General features: G+C 40.4%; 1 protein-coding gene across 2 annotated transcripts in view; it reads left to right on the top strand.

Moving 5' to 3' along the window:
- The window catches only part of stx8 (syntaxin 8), a 41,209-nt gene that overhangs the window by 1,144 nt on the left and 18,429 nt on the right, over positions 1-21,636 (top strand). For both annotated transcript variants that reach the window (XM_051384249.1, XM_051384248.1), the window contains exons 3-6: positions 33-127; positions 392-502; positions 3,479-3,612; positions 4,546-4,638. In XM_051384249.1, the coding sequence (XP_051240209.1) occupies positions 33-127; positions 392-502; positions 3,479-3,612; positions 4,546-4,638 (433 nt within the window). The remainder of the gene's footprint in view (positions 1-32; positions 128-391; positions 503-3,478; positions 3,613-4,545; positions 4,639-21,636) is intronic.

Genomic DNA, 21,636 nt, shown 5'->3' with positions numbered 1-21,636 from the left:
TCAGCTGGTGTAAACATTTTCTGTCTTTTCAGATCAACATGACGCTACGGGCATCGCTGCAGAAGCTCAAACAGAATATTGCCCAGCTCAAAGATGGGTTGTTGCGAGCCTCATCGTCTCGGCGTGTGTATCCTTTTTTGAGAATGTTCCAGGCAATGGAAGTCATGGGATGCGCATCACATTTTAGGCTGGAGGGTTTTCTTTGCTTGCAGTAGCAGTTGTCTTCCTTTAGAGGGAGTCAGAGTATTTTGAAAAGTAACTACTGAAGTGATTCTGTGTTCATGGGTTTTTTCTAAACTGACCCAGTGTCTGGAACGTCCTCTGTCTGCTATCACTGAAGGTGGTTAAAGTAATGTTGACCTTTTGCATGACCTTAACATGGCTTCTTCAGAATGCAGTCAGAAGCTGATAGGAGGCAGAATCTTATTGATGACCTGCTAACCAGAGAGAAGCAGCTCAATGCCACCTTCAAGGGAGACATCACGGAGCCTGAACCTTCCAGGTATTAAAATCGAGTGAAATTATTTCATCCCAAATGAGAGGAAAAGTTAAGAAAGTCAGTCAAATCTCATGAATGGGATCACAAAAGGACTACATTTTGACAATAGGATGATTTGATCCAACTTTCAAAGGTTTGGGTGAGTCATAACATATTTATGATTAATGTGGTGCTTGACTTAAATTCATACTACTAGATCACTTGGTATCCAACTACTATGCCATGTCGCTGCCTCAAATAGTCTATCCTCACTTAGTCTTCAGTTGTGCTTTTTCTTAGAGCACTTTCAGTTTGAAAGATAATATGTGACAGCTGGCTTGTTGCTTAAGTAGTTCAAGAAAATATTGGAATATTTCTCCACCCTGTCTGTCACTGTCAGTTAATGTCAGAATGGCCGAACCAAGCATCACCCCACGATACTTCAGGGAGCATCCTCCTCATGCCACCTTTTGTGATTTTCTTCTCTGAGATCTTTTTTTATATCTTGTGCTGGACGCCCAATTAAAATAATGAATCTTCATTCTCTTGTCTGTGTCCGCGACCGGAGAGGTCATAGGCTCTGTTCTCTGCTTTGATGAGATGTCACTGGTCACTAACTTTCTGTGAAAGTTGTACATCCGGTAAGACCCATGTGTCGTGACCTCTCCCTGGGCTATAACTCGGAAGGAAGTCTGTCTGTCTGCCATTTTGACAGGGCGCTTAACTTCATAGCTAATTCTTTTTCATTTGGAGATTTGCTCGCTTTGCACTGTTGATCACACATTTGGCACCTCCTGAAATGGGCTGTGTGTGTGTGTGTGTGTGTGTGTGTGTGTGTGTGTGTGTGTGTGTGTGTGTGTGTGTGTGTGTTAATGAACAAGGACAGGAGGGATGAGTTTACAGTTTAGAACTCATATTTATGGAGCTAATCAAAGAGCTGTACACCAAAGCTTATTTCCTCTTCATTATCTGATGTCATGTCAACTTTGAAAATCTTAGGCAGCAGGCAGTCATTACTTTGTGTAATGTTTGACCTGGTCTGGCCCAGGTGATAGTTGTTTGGACAGGAAGAGGAAGTGGTGTCATGGGAGAAAGAAAAACTCCTGTACAGTCTAGTATGTCTAATTTCTGGCCATAGATATGTTTTTTTTATGAGGCGTAACTGAGATGACAGTAGAATGAAATTACGCGTCAGTGTTTCATCAGATCTGTAGAATTTAGACTTTTATTGACGCCTTGATATGAGACTGGCTTTCTCTGCTATCTTTCACAAGCTTTGGTTTTGGGATTGATCTACTTAGCGGTGCTTTGTACAGGCTTTCATCTTTTTACAGACCACACACCCAATTACATAAAAGGCTCTGTTAAAAAAAATCTCAAATGACATTTAAACCAATAAACTAGCCTGGCAAACTGTAATCATGTGGTCGTATGGTTTTTAGTTTGCTCAGTGAGACCTAACTTTAATAGTGATATGTGGTGGGTAATTTGGATTTGTGGGTAGGACCCATTCCCACTGTGTGGTCTCTGAGGACAGAATGTGGGAGGGGGTGGATTGGCCATGCTTGGATAATCTAAGCCGCTCTTTTTTTGTGAGAACTTTGGGTAGAAGAAAAAAAGGAATAGAGGTTACAGAGGGGACTTTAATCTATTCCTGAAACAATACATTCTGAGCATCTCCATTTCAGACTAAGCAAAAGAAGGACATGGCGCCTATATTTGAAGGCTTAGTTCACCCTGTTGCCCCTCAGATCCACCTTTCCTCCATTATTCACTAACCTTTCCTTTTGTATTTGATTGCACTGGAAATGGTTGTAATTAGTTAAATCTCGCCTGTCTAAGTCATTCAGTCAGGACCTGGGTGCTCAGGCCCGATGGCGGCAGTCTAGTGCAAAAGATGTGCCTGACTGATTTTGGCGCTCCCCATCGACTGGTTAATTGGATCTTCACAAACTGGGCAATTGCATGGAGGAAGTGGAAGGCTGGCACGCAGTTTCATAGTGATCAAACATGTCAGAGAGATTAGTCCGAATGCCTTGTTTCACCTACTCCTCTGATGGTATCAGCCTCAGCTAACCGGCATTTCGAATGCTCTCAGATTGTTTTACTTACCACTTAAAAAACAGCTTGACAATCAAACATCAAAACCCCCCAGAAATATAGAATAGTTCACTATAGTATTATTATTGTTTCCTTAGTCACTGATCGCCATGTGGCTCAGGTCACTTTTCCTGAGCTTGACCAACAGACGACTTGCTTACAGCAGACATTGTTAAATCCAGCCTTACACAGAGATTCTGAACCCGTCACCGCAAGGCTGCCGCGGAAGGGGGGGGGTCTGAAACACAGCTTTAAGCTATTAACCAAAAAATAGCTTTTAAACCACAAAGCGGTATTTAGCAGAGCACAGTGTAGAGTACTCTCTGGTCTGTCACTTTGTCATGGCAAAGCCTCCCTAGCAGTCCACAGTCCTGTGAGAGATTAACATGCACTGTTTACACACTGCACAAGCTAACCTGGTATTTTTTCGTTTAAATAGCTTTAAAGACAAAATGAGTAAATAAATACTTTTTTCTGTGATCTGAAGAGTTTTGTTGTCATTAAATGTTCAAAAGAGTACAGTATTGAAAAGGGAACATGCCTTGTACAGATGTGTTTGCTGTAAAAGTTGTACAGATGTGCACTGTACGCCTGTCCCAACCAGGCATATTGGCTGTGTTTACTTATATAGCTAAAAGTCTCTGATGCGTGATGAGTGTTTTAGATGTGGGCTGGAATGGTGATTGAAAGACAAAAAAGGCACTTTTGATATCTACGTACTTTCAGTTGTAGTGTGCTGGTGGGTAATTTGTCTTCAATACTACTACTAATACAGCTGCTGCAATGCTTTCAGGTAGAAAATAGTAATTTCGTGGTCTCCCAAACAATTTTACATTTCATTTTAGTTTACTGATTAGAAACATTTAATAAAGTAAATATTGTTGTGATGATGTTTCAAAGGTCGACGTTGATGGCTGAAGGGGCAGGAACGAGTCATGGTATTGCAGCCAACCCCTGGCTGGTCAACGAAACGGAGGAGACCAGGGGGCTTAACTTTGGAGAGATCAAACAGCAGCAACAACGAATCATTGAAGGTAATTACACATAATTAAATAAAGGGTAAATGGAAGCGCCTTTATAACTTAACAGACAAAGCACTTTACAGTGTACCTCTCATTCACCCATCCACAAACACACACACACACACAGATGCAAGGGGAGGTGCCATATAAGGAGCTGTCTTAACCATTGGGAGCAACTTAGTATTCAGTTTCTTGCTCAGAAACATTTCAACGTTTGGATGGAGGGAGCCTGAGACTAAACTGCAAATTTTTCCTTTTTCTTTTTCCGGTTTCCTGAATCGCTCTGACATGACTTGAACACCCAGACGTTAGTTCACCTGACTCCATGTGACACTTCATTGCTATGTCTCCATTACGACTCTGGTTATTGTCAATTTGGGATCAGAGATTCCTGTTAAGACAGTGAAACCAAACCACATGGAGGTTTCTCGTCCCCTGTGGGATTTCTGGTGGAGTTGGGTAATGGTGACCGTATGAACCTGCGGTCATAAAATAAATTCCAGTGGTAGAGAGTGTGTCAAAATTGGAAACCTACTGAGGCCAAATCTTTTCTTTTCTCTTCCTTTCAGCTTCACTCCTATTCCTCTGCACCTTGGCCCGCTGTGGTTATAATAACAGGAATAAGGCTGAGTGGGGTGAAGTACTGAATGACTCACATGTGGCACTGTGAGCTGAGCTGGACCCCAACAGCCTGTGATTCCTATTTCCCAAATAGTTGCGTCATTATAGCACAAGTACAGTATTCTAACTGCTCCATTCTTACAATAAGCTTTTCCAAATGGGATTGCAGCATTACTTTATTATTCTTCGTCATACCCCACCGCTAAATTTTACATAAATTCTTGCGCACTCTTTCTCCATGTTGTTGTCTAGCATTTAGTAGCATTTATTTTTCTTTGTCTCATGTTCAAGTGTATTAAAGTTTTCCATCTTCTCTCCTCACAGCCCAGGATGCAGGCTTGGATGCACTAGCAGCTGTCATCAGCCGACAGAAGATAATGGGCCAGGAGATTGGCAATGAGCTGGATGAACAGAATGGTAAGGTTTAATTTGCATGTGTGCCTGTACGTATTCGTCAAAACAAAAATTCCAGACACATTACACACAGCAGTGTGAAAGCAATCAGACATACTTGTTCTGCAATGGAACGACTTGCCTCATGTAACTTGCTGGACAGTGATACTCCCTCACACCACCACATCACTGACATAGTGACTACCAAACACACACACACACACACACACACACATATATATATCAACACACACACCCTCAAATTACCATTGTCATTGTCAGAGCAACTGAACTCACATTCAGGTCACAACCATGTCTACCAAGGTATCCTTTGTCACACGTCCCGCAGAGCAATGTGACCTCTCTCTTCATGCTACTTAAATACGTTGAAAAAACTGTAAGAGTTTTGTGTTCTGGAATCAGATCTGCTCAGAGATAATGGTGCTTTTGAGATATTTCTGGCTAAATGCCTCTCATCAGTGCAGAAATAGCTTCCATCACAGGTAGAACGTGCCATACAGAACAGAGTGCATTGCTCCAGACTGTTTCTAAGCTCAGACAGGCGGCACTTGAGACATAAGACTTTGGGACGATCATCTGTCAACTGGTGAACAATTAGATCCTTTAATGCATCGCTCTCAGTAGACTGTAGCAGTTAATAGGCCAAGGCCTGAGAGTGTTGCCTTACAAAGAGGATGCACACATGTATTCCTGTCATTTTCTTTATTTTATTTAACCGTGAACGTTATCTCTAATGTTTACACTGACAGTGAGCCCAGAACATGCATTAGTCTGTCAGCTTCTCTTCTGACAACTGGGAAAAGAAACTTTACAGTTAGGGAACTGCAGGTTAATAAAAGGTGTGTGTGTGTGGGGGGTAATTTAGCTCACAACAGTAATAAAAGAGTGGTGAAGCTGAGTAACACTGTGGATAGGGGATTGGTGTCTTTGTCACATGCACTTCAGTAAGAGTAAGTAGACTTGATATCTCTTTCTCCACAGCAAGCCAACTTAAAATACAGTGTCTGGGTTTCAGCTGGAAAAGAAACACAATGATAAAGCCTGAACCTCAAAAGAGGGATTGTTAGACTTTATAAAACGAAGAGTCTAACACCAATTAAAATGAATAGATTTGAATCTTCTTTATTTCTGTTGTAACCTCAGAGGAGATCCCTAATGTGCTGTTTATCTGGAGTTGTCTCCAGTACAGGCAGTTATTGTGTGTTTCTACCCTGATGACCAGCCTCCAGTTGGGAAAAGAAGGCGTTGTACTATCTTGTAATATCCTGTCTGAGCAGTCGTACCCAAACAAGCCCAGAAGTTGTATAACCGAGTGATCTCGGCGTGGAAACAAACGACCTTCCCTTCTGCTGGGAAAGAATGGCAGATGTTTGGTTGACGCCGATGGGAGAAGGAAAGAGAAAGAAAGGAAAGCTGATTGTTTTTTAGCAAGCTCTCCTGTTACCGTATTGAACTAGAGATGGATCATTGCTCTAATGCTTTGACTGGCATGTTTTTCTTCTTGTTTTTTCAGCTTGATGCCATTGTTTTCAATAATATGAACCTGAATGGGTGAAGGGAGAGCTGCAACTGAGAATTAAACCATTTCCACTGCAAGTAAACGAGAAGGCGATTTTGGCCCTGGAAACAATGGCTTGTCACTACTTCCATATTTCGACCCCACATGACTCTTAAATATACATTTGATGGGAACTCCTTTTTTCTGTAATGGCCAAAAGTATTTATGCCACCTGTGGGTATTATAATCAGCTCCATGTGTTGAAATCTAGAACGTAAGCACACATGTTGAGTTTTAGTTTTTTTAAAGGAAAGCATATCATGTATTATGATATTATGATATAATAATATTTAGGTATATATACTGCTTACTGTTTATTACGAAATCATGGAGCATGCAGTGTAACCAGGTTACAGACGGTTTTAAGTGTAGAAATTGAATCTCCTCATGGGCCAGTCCGAGCTGCTCACAGTCTCTCTAGGATCTCTCTCAACAATTTACAGCCGAGCTTCAGCTTTATACGGCCTGCTGACACCAGTCAGTGATTCACAGGGCCTATGGGGCTCTGGCTTTCCACAGCTTTTCTTTACCTACCTGAGTTTCTTTCTTTTGTGGGACCTTTGCTGCCCCTCCATCTTTCATCTTACTCCCTGTTCTCCTTTGCATCTTTTTAACAGGCCTGTATTTTATAACTTCTTTTCCATTTCTTGCATCTCTCTGTGTCTCTTCTGTATTTTCTCATGCTGAGTAATGGGAGATATACGTATATACCCTAACCCTATATACCCTAACCCTATATATCTACCAGTTGTTCTTAGAGTTTGTTGGGCAGGCAAACCAACAGGTTGCTTCCGTTCTTCTTCGTCAGTGTTGTGGTTGTTTTCACTTTCAGCCTTATGTGTGTTGTTTCAGCTCTGCACTTTTAGTGTTGTTTTACCTGCTTTGAATCTCAAATATACTTATGGCAAACATTCTAGACTCACTATGGGCCATTTAAAAATCAAATAAAAAAATGGCAATTAGAAACTGAAAATATGTTTTCCCATTCCTACTAGCCATACCAAGTTACAGTGTAGTTGATTGATTGATCCTGTGTGCCCTTCACCATTCCATGGTGCCCAGTCCATATGGTCGTACAAGACACTAAAGCAACATCAACCAAGATGGCCACAAATCATAATGTACAGTTCCACAAGTTAGAAGAAAAGAAAACATTTCATTAGATTACATTTTCGTGACCAAAATGTCTTTTTGTGCTGGATACAGCAAATTATAATTGCCATGCATTTTCTATAAATCTTACTAAAACAAAAATAATCTCCTTAAAGATTCCCTTACCCAACATTTCACCTTCAGACAACCAAAACAAATCAAGGTTCTACAATTGGACTTTTTTCAAACAGTTGGTCCGTCAGTTGGTACAGAAAACCAAATTCATCCTCAATAACACCGAGATCACAGAGAACACATAACCGCTGCTCTTCAGGAATACCTTTTTATCTGCCTACCTACAATTGTCAGTGGGAAGCTACCAGTTCTTAACTGACTTAACAGCAGTAGTATTGCTGCTATGGTATTTAGTACTAAATAAAAATGTGATATAATTCAAGGATGTTTATGAGGTGAGTGTTGTGCCTTGTCTGTTGTATGTCTTCAGGCTTTGCCACCCTAAAGACGCAGTCCTCACTCCAGCTCTCTTCGGCATAGAATGTAGCTTTTGTATTCTTGTTATCATAGCAGTAACTCTGCATAGATTCGTACTGCATTTAAAGTGCGGCTTGTTCTGACATTGACATTGAGTCTCAATGTTTTTTGCATTAAAAAAAAAAAATGACTGGAATGTTTTTCCTCTAGACTTGTACTTAAATTACTTAGATTATTGTATGGGACAGTTTTGTAGGTGCTGCATTTCTTACTTGTATTAAATGTCAAAATCGACAATGTAAAAAAGTAAGGGGATAGTTTAATGTTTTAGGAGAGGCAAGGAAAATAGATTTAAGTTATAAAGCAGGGGAATGGCAAGGCTCTGTGTTGATCTTGACAGTTGCCGCGTAACCTTGGCGTCCGACTGTCTTTCTGTCTTGTAGGGTTCCTTTTACCCCTGATCACTGTACTGTAGCCGTGTTTTCCTATAAATAGATTAAGCTCTTTGTAGTTTGGCTGCTCAAGTCTAGCTCATGACCCAAGTGCAGTGGGGGTTGCAGTCATTTCCTTTTCAGGGAAACAAATCCGGCTGAGGTCAGCAAGGAAGACGACCCTTTTCAGAGGTTTAGAGATGAACCCAAAGCCCTCAGTTACTCCGCTCTCAGTCTTAACTGGCTCAAAATGGAGTGAAATGTAGAAATGAGTGTGCAGACAGATTACCTCAATTTCAGTCTCTGCTTTATGGCTCATAACATTAATCCATTGCATACTGAAGATTTTCCCATCTTACTTGCCAGTCATAACAAAAAGTGAAATTCAATCATTATTGTTAGTGTGTTAAAATTAGTTAAATGATGTGCTGTCGTCAAGTTTTTTTTTCATATTTCTAACATGATGTTACCAAAGATTAGTATATTTTCATTTCCAAATTAAATGTTGCAGAAAATAGTCCTGCGTATACCAACTGAAATGGCTTGCATCAGCGGTAGTCTCCTTTCCCATTGAGAAAGATCAACATTAATTTCACTTTATTAGTGTTGATATTTCTCAGATTGTGGCCTGGAACAATGACATCAGTCCATGTCAGTGTCTTGTACGTGTGAGTGACAGACGGGGGCTGACTCGTTAAAATTCTCTCTTTTTGAAAGGGCGGTAAAAGTAGGCTGTCACATTTGTCAGATTTTTAGGGGCTACTTCTGAATTGGATTTGACTGGTTGTGGGATATTGCAGCTATGACATACGCCGTGTACTGGAACAGCTCCTGCCTACAGTTGGTGTGATTAAAATCCATGTGATGTGGACAGAGATTGAGACACAGTAACGTAGGCAAAGGGCGGATCCATTTTCAGGTGTATCTCTGTGCCTATGGCCTCACTGACATAAGGCTTAGGCTAGACCAATCAAGTGAATGAATGATGAGTTCATTTATTTTCCACCACCTCTCTGCATGTTTGAAGTTCAGCAGGAGTTTCCAGCTAAACAAAATCTGCTCCTCAGAGTTCACCACACATAAACCATTCAAATGAATCAAGTGACTGCCATTTGTTCTGTATATTTGTCCTCCAGACCCAATTTTGAATAGACCTCAGACCTCTGACAGCTCTAGCAGATGTGTTCTCGTATTAACTACCAAACCCATGGCCTTTCCGTGTCCTGTTCCATTTTTTGTTCCCCCCCTCTCTTTGATAATACTTTGGGCTGCTTGGTATTGCTTAGGCAACTCATATCTTTACTGAGAACACAGTAATAACCACAGCGTGCACAGTATATCCGGGGCTGGAGAGAAACAGACCCTCATTTGGATTTGAGACCTTCTGGAACAAATTTTAGATAGATGCAAGACATATTTTCTTTTACGCACTGCAACAGGTCTGACAACATGTGCGCTCTTGTTTCGTCTGAAACTCGGTGATCAGAAAAGGTCTCCTTTTGCATGACACAGTAGCAGCTTCGTCCAGGTTGAATCGTGTGTTGTGTGCAACTCTTTGCTTATTTAACAAACTTTGCTTTCCACTCAATCACTTACCTTTCGCTATTACCCAGATTAATTTAGCACAGATTAAATTTATATCATAAATGGACAAATCGCTGTAAATACTGAAAAATATATATTATAAGAAATAATATGTGCAACTACTCTCTTCTTAGGAATCTTGTCATATAAATTCTGAATTCTGGGACCTCAAACCTTTATTCCCAGTAAATGCACTCAGACAAGGTAGATAGATGGATTTTTTTATTACATTTTGGTATATGGGAAATGTGATGCAGTAACAGTTGTGCAACCAGAGGTTACTGCAATATGGCTTAATCTCCATATGAAAGCGATGTCAGTTGCATCTTGATACTTGATACAGAGGATGATGCATATTGCAAAGTAGTGTCAGCGTAAAGCATCTAGGAAGGTTGTTTTTACCAGTCTCTGTATAAATGTAATAGGTCTGTGTAACCAACATAAGCAAAGGAAAATATTGCGTGTTTCTTTATAAGGAATTCAAAATGTTGCCCTGGCACTGCTAATGGGAGCCTCTGACTTCTTCTGCAACTTTTGTAATTATGAGTTATTTATTTATTTGTACTTTCCATTTAGGGATTTAATGTGGCATTCTTGGCCCCCTAAACAGAAGACTTTGTCGTTGCAGTGACTCAGTTTGTGACATTTTTGCTAATGGGAGTGTTTTTATAGCACGTTGTCACCCAGCCTGATTATTCTTAAGCTGTGTGTTACTTTCCAAGTGTCCTCTCTATTGGTAAGGCAGACTGTAAAGAAACAGAATAGCCTTTGCTCCTCTGGCTAATAATCAGATCACTGATTTTGCTTCAGCCGAGGGCCCAAATTGGACAGAACTAATGACTTCCAAATAAACAGTAGAGTGAGAGGAGAGAGGCACTTAATGCCGAGCTCACACTAACTACTGCAGCGCAGTGACATCAGCAGCGGCCCCCAGAGAACTCAGACCCCTGCTTGCCTCTGCTTTTAGAAACAGCTCGGTGAGCAAATAAACCATGCTAATGATGGCACTCTGCAGAAAGTCAGTGTGGTTAGAGTTGTAGATTGATTTATTCTTTGTTTGATTCGCTCCGTTTGGAAATGAGGCTGGTAGTAGTGAGTAGTGTTTTCCAGACGGCATGGAAATGCAGAAAGTTGTGATGTGATGTTCAAAAGAGTGTTGTCATCAGAGAAATGTCGGGCTTGCAATGAGCCACAAAAGAGAGCATAATTTCGTGTGACCACCAGATTGGCTGACTGGTGCTTGACTTTGTGAATTATTGAGAACTAAAAATGATGGAGGGATAACCCACCCACACCATAATATTCTTTGGTCTCATTTTTCATAAGAAAAATGGCAACTTTAGGCTGCTCTCAAAATGCCTTGGAGAATAACTGATTTAGGATTTTTGTTTGCCTTAATATATATGCCAAATCTCTACATCTTTTAGTGTATTTACATTACTGTGACACGTAGACCTGCAACAGAGGATTTATTTTTATGTTTGTAAAAATTAAGTAACCTTTTATTCTAAATATTCCAAAAACTAGTGACAAATATGCTTGTTTTGTCAAACCAAGAGCTCAAAAACCAAAAAGGAAACAAGCGAATCTTCCAAATACTGTGATATAGGTATAAATATATAGATTTGAATTTTACATTCCATTTAATTTTCTGGTGTCTGCTTTTTCATCTGTATCACCAATGACAGCATCCGATCTGAGTGAATTTGTAGACTCAAGTCCCTTCATCCTATTTTGTTGAATCCCTGTGTGTAGGGCATATTATTTTATTTTTCATTTCCCCTCAGAGAGTCTTATCTCAGAGCCCATATTTTCTCCACCTTCTGGGATTCACAGATATAAATATAAAACCGTCTTCTCATTGATTTTCTGAGCAGGTAAATGGGATCAGTAGATTAAGTTTCCAATTTGTGACTCATACGGAAATTTTATTAGTCACAATTCTGGCATATTGCCAGATAGGACACCTTGTGGATTTCAATATAGTGTATAATGTACAGTTTTCATCAGATTCTATATTTAATCAAACCTTCTCCACATTTCCTACAACCCACAGCAACTACAGAGTTAGAAACAGTAACAGCAAGTTGCTACATTTCCACTTGTTGAAGATTGTATGGTGGCGGAGAAGTGGTTTTAAAGGGTTTAAATAAATATTCCCACAAGATATCAATCTGTCAGTGTGATGGAATAACAATAGATGGCTAAATGAAGATGCACCACAAGTTACCAGGCCAAACTCTTGTGCTACACATCCTAACCGGGGTACAATCAATCATGAGTCGTTGTGTCCTTATTTCTCTATCTATCCATCCTGGCATCCATCTCTGTCTAAGGCCTGTTGGTGTCACACTGATAGAGTTGTGGAGAAGAGGGAGCTAACAATGACAGGAGGGACTTGGGTCACATCAACCACCGCCAAGTGATGAATAATCCAGTTTAGGCACAGCAAGGAAATTAACATTTTGGGACGCTAAGGAAAAACATCTCAAGACATTTCATCAATCACAGCTTCTTTTGTTTTTCTCAGTGGATTGATGTCCCCTTTTACCACGCAGAAAGCGTGGGTTTAGACTTCGGTTTTCTATACTGTCTAGAAATATATCCTGTTGTACCTTTCTTATGCCCCTGGTTGGTTTTATGTCCCTGGTTGGTTTTATGTCTTCTCTTTGGAGTTTCATATGGATGTCAGACAAATGTGCAGTACTGATTCTTAGCCCCTTTCACTATGTGGAATTTCTTCATGATCATATAATGTGTAATCAGTGACTGATATGAATGTGAAAGTCTTATTTCCAAGCTGTACTAACTAATGCATACAAGTTTTCAGTTAAAGATTTATCTCTCAACCATAAAGAAAATAAGACTTTATGTAATTTACTTTTAATAGATGCTATGCTAGCATGTAGGAGGCTCTCACCTTAGGAGGTTTCCCTCCTTAATGCTTTCTGCTCTAGAAGCTGCAAACTTTGTTAAAGGATCATGGCTTTGATTTATCCCGATCCATCTGGAATTAATGTGTGGTGGTGACAGTTGTTAGCAGGAAAGGCCCCACATTAAAAAGCCAGTGGCAGAAAGTCTCAGACCGCAGGAAGAAGACGATTGATGTGTGGCAGTAGAAGAGGAGAGTTATGGTGGAGATAACAGTACTTTTAGGCCTGATTTAGCAACAGTGTCAGAATGGAGCAGAGTTGTAGTAGTCACAGCCACTGGTACTATATGTGTGTGAGTGGAAGGTTAAAATCTTACCCATCAGTGTTACAATAAACTAAATATTGAACGTTACCAGGTGTCTGTATTTCCATACCCCTGTGAACTGTGGACTGTCTCAATAAAGACGGAAATCACAATTTAAACCTTCAGATGAAGGAATGATAAAGGATCAACAGCTTTGGTACCAGTTTCACATTCAGACAACTCGTGTGTCATGTTATTGATGCAAAGCTTCCTCTTATTGAGAAGCAAAGCAAAAATAAATTTGTCCATCAAAATATGAAATACATTCTCGTACATGTTGTGCATCTCTTCGTATTCAGTGGCACCAATGATATCAGTGGCAGCTTAACAAGCAGGTGAGTTTGAAAGTGGTATTTTTTTGTAAATCCGGGTTATTTGTCGCTCAGTAGATGACCGATCGAAGCATGATGTGTTGCAAATATACTGAAGGTATAAAGCACATTGGAATGTGGTCGATGTCATTGCAACTGAGAATAATGCACCAAAGTTAATCACAATTTCATGGACCTTGGTGACTCATTTCTGGATGTTTCTCTGTATTGTTGTGTAAGGGATATTATAGTACATTAAGACCTATCCACCCCACAGCTCAGTGGATCAAATGATCCTGACTCTGCATGTTTGCGGGAGCTGATGTTTCTTTGGGGTGTTTTTAGCTTGAAATGGCTAAGGAGAAATCTCTCATTTTTAGGCCGTTCAACTCGAGTATTGACTGTTTAGCACAACATTGGTGCCTATGCACTCCTAACAAAGAATGCAGCCTGTTTTGTGGCGTAATTTTCTCAGCAAAGGAAGTAGACAGGTTTGTTGCGTGTAATTTTCAAATTTTCAAAAAAACAAGATAGCTTTGATTTTGATTTTGAAGAGTTCCCGACTTCATGACTAGTCAAATAAAATCACGAGACCCAATACTACGGTTTTTAAAATGTAAAATACTACCTCATAGAATATTAAAACAGGCTCACTACAGTTTATAACTGATCTTTTGACAGCAGCCAAGAAGGAAATGGGAATGTGGGTAAGGGTATCAACAGAGGTGAAACATTTGTGAGATCCCCTTTAGACCCAGAAATCCTCTTAATGGCCTTACCTTCACACACCACAGTAATTGTGTATATAATGGAGGCGGACACCTAGAGAAGCCCAATATACAGTATGATGCATGTGAGGTGTGGTCAGTCCTGCTCAGCTCATCTGCAGACCCGGATCACATCCAGATGTCCACCAACAGGGCTGTGCAGAGACTGGGCGAGGTTGTTTCCCTTCCACTCCCAACTCCATCCATCCTCAACAACACGCACATCCACCATACTGGCAGTCGCAAGCTTTTTCACAAACTATCAATTGTGCATTATCCCTGAAAACGCATACACTAATAAGGAAGGGGGGGAAATCTAGGGAGCTATGATTTCACCGGTGCTTTCCCACCACCATCTTTAAAGCAGAGGATGACACAACACTTGGAAACAAACACTTAATTAGCTGTGTGTGTGTTCTTTGAAGGGATTGGTCTTATTACCATGTCTTTGAGTAATCCATCTTTTTAATACTGTCTTAGTGGACATTAGAGGGGGTTTAGCTGGCTTTGTGGGTTTTACTGTGATGGTAATACTCGGACCACATATTCTGCAATCTGCTATTATCTGTTACGTTAATCTTATATCTATTATATTAATCTAATAAACATCAACACGTTTGCTATTGGACCAGACTATGATGCATTATTTCAGTCGTCAGTTTAGGTTCAATAACTTATTTGATCATTTTTCTTACCATTACTTATGTTTATTATTCTAGTCTTTCAGCTGTGGCTTTTAATGAAAGAAAAAAGTTAATTAATGAAGGATGCTTGTTTTTTTTTTTTTGCCATCTTACTGTCATTTTATTGTCTGCCTCACTGAATTAAACTCATTGAAGGGGACTTTTACTTGCCAATACATGGTTTTTATGAGACTTGCTTGACAATCAACTTCAATTCTTATACCACACAAATATGTTGAATGTCACTTTATTCAGCTACTCCTACTTTCTAACTACATCACTATCTACGCTGTATCTCACACTTTGATCCGGCAAAGTTGCGATATATACAAAATATACATCATATGTTATTGGAAATGCAAAATAAAGCATTGCTGTTAATATTATTAACACTGACATTTGTTAGGTCATTAGGCGACGCAGCAGCTTGTTGGCATGGTGGCACTATACTATGTATATATATATATATATATATACATACACATATATATATTCATATACTAATACTGAAAAAGAGATATTGGGAGACGAATTTTACTATTGGCAATCACTGTGTACCACTGAATGTGTGGAAATACATCAACACACGAAGGATATGAAGTATCAGCCATTATACGGATATTTCACAGTCCACTAGTCAGCATTAACTTACTGAATTACCTGCTCAAAAGGATGTTATGATTTAACAACATTTTGTTTGCACAGCCAAGCTGCTGTTATGTTCTTGTTTTTTTGGGGGGTGATTGCTTAGCTCGTGTGGTATGTGTACAATTTAACGGCAAACTGATGTTGATACTGTGCTGTAATTTTTCCCTGGAGAGCTTTTGCGGGCAGATTGTCCAGGGGAGGCACATTAGCCGTATGTGTTGGTGGTATTGGTGGTTGGGAACCTCTGCAATTTCAGCTGCCAGTTCCTTTGGCTCTGGGCAAAGGATTCCCTGCCATTTAATGGTACCTTAGACTGACTCAGGCTTGGCCCGGCAGGTTCCTTTTGGCTAACGCAAGTGACAGCGGGAACAAATCTCCTCCTCTGTTTATTTAATTGCTAACCACTCCGGTTTGGAGGCCACGTTCAAAGGGCCGACGAGCAGAGAGCTGCCTCGCGTTCCCCTCAGCCTCAGGGTAGCATGGGTCATCCCACATAATGAGTGGAAGGACTTACTTTACAAAGTCTGCCTCAACCCAAAGGCAGCACGTGGTTCCCATTTAAGCACAGGGGGAAGATTGCACCTTCATCTGCTGGGCATTTTTAAGGTGTTTATGTGTGTATGCAAGTGCACATATATACATCTGTTCTTTAGCAATCTGCACTCACTGTGTGTGTGTGTCTGTGTGTGTCTGTGTGTGTGTGTGTCTGTGTCTGTGTGTCTGTGTGTGTCTGTGTGCACACAGATGGGTGCGTATGTTTGAGAGTGTAAGTGCCTTGTCGGAGTGTGAGGTCATTGTGTTTGTACTGAAAGTCTACACCACATGTCCAGCACATGTTGTCAGGTTGAGACTGGCACACAGGCCATATTTATATCTGCATGAGGAGCTCAGAGGCCACTGGCCAGCCCGAGAAGGAATGGGAGTTCAAGGTAGACATCGGTGCAGGACCTCACATGCACGCCGACACAAGCACACACGCACACACGCACACACACACACACACACACACACACACACACACACACACACACACACACACACACACACACACACACACACACACACACACACAGAGTAGAGAGCAGGGTGGGCTAATCTTACAGATACTCAGTGCCAAGACAGTGTGGCAAAGGAGTCTGAGATTTTTTTGCTGTGAGCGAGGGGGCGAGATGGAAGGAGGGCGAGAGAGAAAAACAAGGGTTGAAAGACTTATTGAAAAAAAGAGAGCTAAAAAGAAAGTGAAATAAGATACAAAGAGACATTATTCTCTCAGTAAAGAACTTGGCCAGTTGAACTCACTCATTAGGGACTTAATTTGAGATTTAGAGCTATGGCAAGGGAAGGAATGAACAAAGGAAGAAGTAAATATGTTTTTTTCCTTTTTTTAAAGGGAACATTTGTAATACAATTATTTTTTTAAAAGGAATGATAATAACATTTATTGATAGAACCCTTTTTTCAAAATCTGGGTAACAAACTGCTACACACAAGGCAGCACAGTGAAATTGTTGTACTCAAGGGGATCCGTCTAAATAATGTGGGGAGGCTCCAGTCAGCAGCTTGCACACTCTAAGATCACATTACCGTTTTCAAGAGAATTTGTTGTTTGACATTTTTTTGTGAAAACTGTCCTCTCAACTCTTATGTATTTAGTATATTTAAGGCCTAAAGAACTAAAAATATTTGAACAAGCGTAACTGTAGACACAACATATATATTGTTATTACATTGGAGGGATCTTTGACAGGAGGAGATTTAAGCAACAGCAATCTCTTAACCTTCAAAGTGATACTGTATGTACGGTAATCATGCTGCCAAAATGTGTCACTGATATGTCACCTTCATAGAACAAAACCTTTCAAGTGGGAAGTGCTTTATGTCCCAACCATTTCATCTGTTATCTGATAACCCTGCATGTGTGCAATCAGACACAATCGACAGGCCAAACTAAGGATGAGAATCCCTGCTAGACAAAATATGAAAAACTGTTTCAAAATCTGCCTTACAATTTACATAAGAGGCCCTTTATTGGCCTCCTTTTTTGTGTAAAATGTTGAGCACTGCACAGATCTGTGCTGCAACAGAACACGTGCCCCTAAAAAAAGGCTTTTGATCTGTTATCTGATCATTCTCATCTGTTTCACTCTCGGCTTAATACCAACCTCCCGTTTTGTTTCTGTTTTGTTACAGGTTGTACTGTGTCCAAGTGGTTAATGTGGGCACAACCTGCACTGTCCAGACTAAAGAGGACACACACACACACACACACACACACACACACACACACACACACACACACACACACAGACAGAACATATTATTTGATGAATTTCTTTTTTTGAATTATGTATCTACTTAAAGGAACAATTTCTTTTAATGGCAAGCCATACACTGTAACCATTAATACATCATCCTTTTTTTTATACTACCAAAATTCTGTTTTTATTGAGGGATTTAATTAGCACTTAAAATATATTATTTTAAATAGTTGTACAGTTTCTTTTGGTACACACATATTTAAAGCAGTGATTCAGAACATGTACAAAAGAATGCAAGATATTACAAATCAATTTTTAGATCTAATAAAGTTCATTCGAATGATTAGGAAAATGATAAAAGTTGTTGCTGTGGTTAAGTGGTTAAGTCATTTACTTTCATGAACTTTTAAATGTAATTAAAATGTGAAGAATCGTAAGTACAAAATCAAGAACCATCTGTCTCTGCTCCCTCATGCAGCTCGTACATGAACCCACTAGTGGGCAGTAGAGGCAGTGGCGGCACACCAGTTATGGTCCTCAGTGTTTACACCTACCAACTAGAATGATTCATGGCTGTGTGCTTTCTCTTCCGTGGGATGGATGTGTTATGGTCGTGGAATAATCCAAGTTTTGAGGCGGATGAAGATGGAGTCACAGGATCTCACACAGGATTTGTTAATTTGTTTAATTCCTCCGAGGAGGTTTCTTCTTTTCCTCTAGTAATCAGCACCTCCTTCTTTTCGCTCATCAGCTGGAGGAGCTGGATAATTACACAACAGCTGTAGGTGCAGCTGTTTAAATGGATTCAGCTTGTAGCGTACTGTCAGACTTCATAGCTACAGTATGATGATGAGACTGTAGCGTTGGTGTGTGTCATCCATTCATGGGTCTTGTGTGTCTATATGAGAGAGAGTGTGCAGCTACTAGGACTACACTCACATGTTCACACTTATGTGTGTGTGTGCAAATATGTGTATGCATGTAGTTTTACTCTGTCTCTGTCAAACCGTCTGTCCATCCAGCCATGTTTTTCAGTGCACGTAGCCCACAGTGGAGCTTGTGGTCTTGTTGCGTCATAGTTTTGCTGTTTGCTTAGTGCCCTGCATCACTCCTAGCTGTCCACAAGCTATATGGGGGGGCTGTTTCCTCTCAGGAGAAGTTGTTTCAGTCGCGCTGTTGGCCAAACATTTGTTCTGGCCTCCATGAGTAGAGCACAATTACCCTGAATCCACCGAATACTCACAGAGATTTTCAGCAATTGTGTGCATCTCATGTGCCATCCAGGTATGCCAAGTGTTCCCACCTTTGTCTTTGTCAATTTCAAATTAAAATAGGGCAACAGTGTATGAAAGCGTAGTATTTCTGGATAAAAGGTTCAAAATGTCACTTACAGAAAGGTGAACGATACTATACATTATGTTTTTTGTTCTAGAAAGAGAAAATGTAATCAGCACTCAAAACAGAAAATTGAGCATAGGTCATGGAGATCATTAAAACTATGGTAATCTAAGAATTATAGGATGTGCGTATGTAATGTTAGACCCTTAGCAGAGAGGGCTTTGGTTTGCATTTATCCTCCTCCGTCTTTTTTCTTTCCTCATGTGGGCACATTGTGCAACAGAAGGAAGTGGTATTGTCCTGAGGCACCGTGAGGTTTGTTCCTCTCTTGCAGCTGTTGTATTTTGGAGACTCACCTTACACCGCAAAGGGAGGAGAGTGTCACTGGCCAGCGGATTGCCAGCATCTCCGCCAGGTGTGAAAAAATGGACCAGAAATGTCACTCCACTCCCCTTGTGCATGGTGCGCCTGACTGTGTGCCCCGATTCCCTCATCACCAAATTATGCGCTTCTTCCCATTTCCCCCCACTCTATTTCTTCCTCACACTCAAAATTAAACTGATTGTCACTCATATGAATCTTGATTATTCAAACTTGTATCACGTTTCTGTCAGCTGCAATCTTGTCAGGCTTTCGAAACAACCGTTACCGATACCTCCATAAAACTATATTGCCATGATTGAATGCAACGTTAGATATCGTAACACTTGAATTTTGTTTGAAGTAGGCTTCGGGAGGCTCATTTGACCCGCTTGTTTCTATAAACTGCTTCTTGTTGTTTCCGAGCTACTGATAGACTTCTCTTTCATAAGTACCTCTTATTAGGACTTTGAGCTTAAGATCCATATTTAAAAGAGTTCTCAAAATGACAGTCATGCACAGTGCGTGATGCAAAGTAAAGTCCACTAACAGCCACAAACCCAGATTTGATCACACCTTATCTGAGGATTTTCCACGATGAACAACAACTCTGATGTGTCATGTTCCGCATCCCCACTGATCTTCAGCAGATAATTACCAGCTGGCCCTGAACTCTATTTTCCACAATAAAACATTTCTATCAGGGGGGTGATATAGCTCCGTATTTCTGACTGTTCCCATTCTCCCTCTGAACCACACTGTGGAGATGACTCCTCTTCAGTCTGGGTCACAAATGTTTGTCAGAAGCGTGTCACATCCGGGGGGGTGGGGGAGGGGCTGTTAGGGTGTGCCTGTCTGTATGATGCTTATAGACCAATGTGTATACACGTGTGTTTGTGTCAGTGTCTGTGCATGGGAACATAAGCGTCTCCATGCGTGTGAGTATATTATGAGTGAAACAGGGTCTGGCATGAAGATCAAAGTCCCTCCATAATTCCTCAGTCACTCAGTCAGTCAGTCAGTCGGCCAGCCAGCGTATTGCCAGGAAGCTCCACTCACCATGGGGGATGTTGAGTTATTAGACTCAGATCATTTTAATTAGAACACAGTTTTTCACTTAGTGAGAAATTTGCAGTCTCTCTCTCTGTGTGTGTCTGTTTCTTACTTTTGTTACGTACAGTTAGAGAGGGCTTTACACTTTGTTTACAACTCGGTCATAATCGGGGAAACTTTAATGGTACTGAAAAATACCCATAGATGCCTTAGGCAAAATGGCAGTGAACATTTTAGATCATTGCAATCTTCAAGTAATGGTCACCATCAGAAATCATGTTTTATTTGGGATTACCAACTAAGGATTATTTCCATCATCAATTAATCTGTTGATCCTTTTCTCGGGTTAATCAATTTGTTGTTTGGTCTGAAACATGCCAGAAAATGGTGAAAAAAGTTGATCACTTTTTCCCAAAGCCAAAGGTGACGTCCTCAAATGTGATGTTTTATTCACAACCCTAAGATGTTCAGTTTACTCTTATAAAGGACTAAAGAAACACGAAATATTTGCATTTGAAAGCGGAAATGAGAGCAAATTTCTCAATCGATTATTACAGCGATTATCAGAATAGTTGAAAAGTTCATTAGTTGAATAATTTACTAATTGTGATGAGTATAGAAAACCACTCACACAGTGATCAAATGGCCTGTTTTAATTAATCTTTTCCTATCGCAGGCCAAAATTATTTTTTATAGATTTGTATCGTTACTAAGATATAGTGCTATCATTAATGGGCAGCACAGTAACCAGATTGTACAGTAGATAAACTGGTAACTGCCAGACTCCAGTAGGCACTTAATTGTTCTCATGTCCTACAAATAAGTCTCCTCCAATCTAACCAGTTCCATTTAATTTTTGTCATATTTTTGTTCCTAGCTTCTCAATATGTCAGTCCCTCCTGGGTGTCCTTGCTAATGAAGTGTGATTGTAGTGATGAAGTGTAACAGCGGCTGGTTTGGAGGTGCTGTGCCAGTGACAGGGTGGTCCCTGCCTCACGCTGCTGCTGCTGCTGGCACCCTCATGCTCATCACGCACACATTGTTCGGTGGCACCTGGCCATAAGAGGGGTGATGGTGGAAAGCCTGGTAATGATCAGACTTCTCATTGCTGTTGGTCTTTGCACAATGTTTTTATATTTTTATATCCTTGTTTTCATTAATCCTAAAATGACAGTGTGTGACATGTGTA

Source organism: Dicentrarchus labrax, unplaced genomic scaffold, assembly GCF_905237075.1.
Source record: "Dicentrarchus labrax unplaced genomic scaffold, dlabrax2021, whole genome shotgun sequence".
Taxonomy (NCBI): domain Eukaryota; kingdom Metazoa; phylum Chordata; class Actinopteri; family Moronidae; genus Dicentrarchus; species Dicentrarchus labrax.
This window is presented reverse-complemented; position numbering and strand designations above follow the sequence as displayed.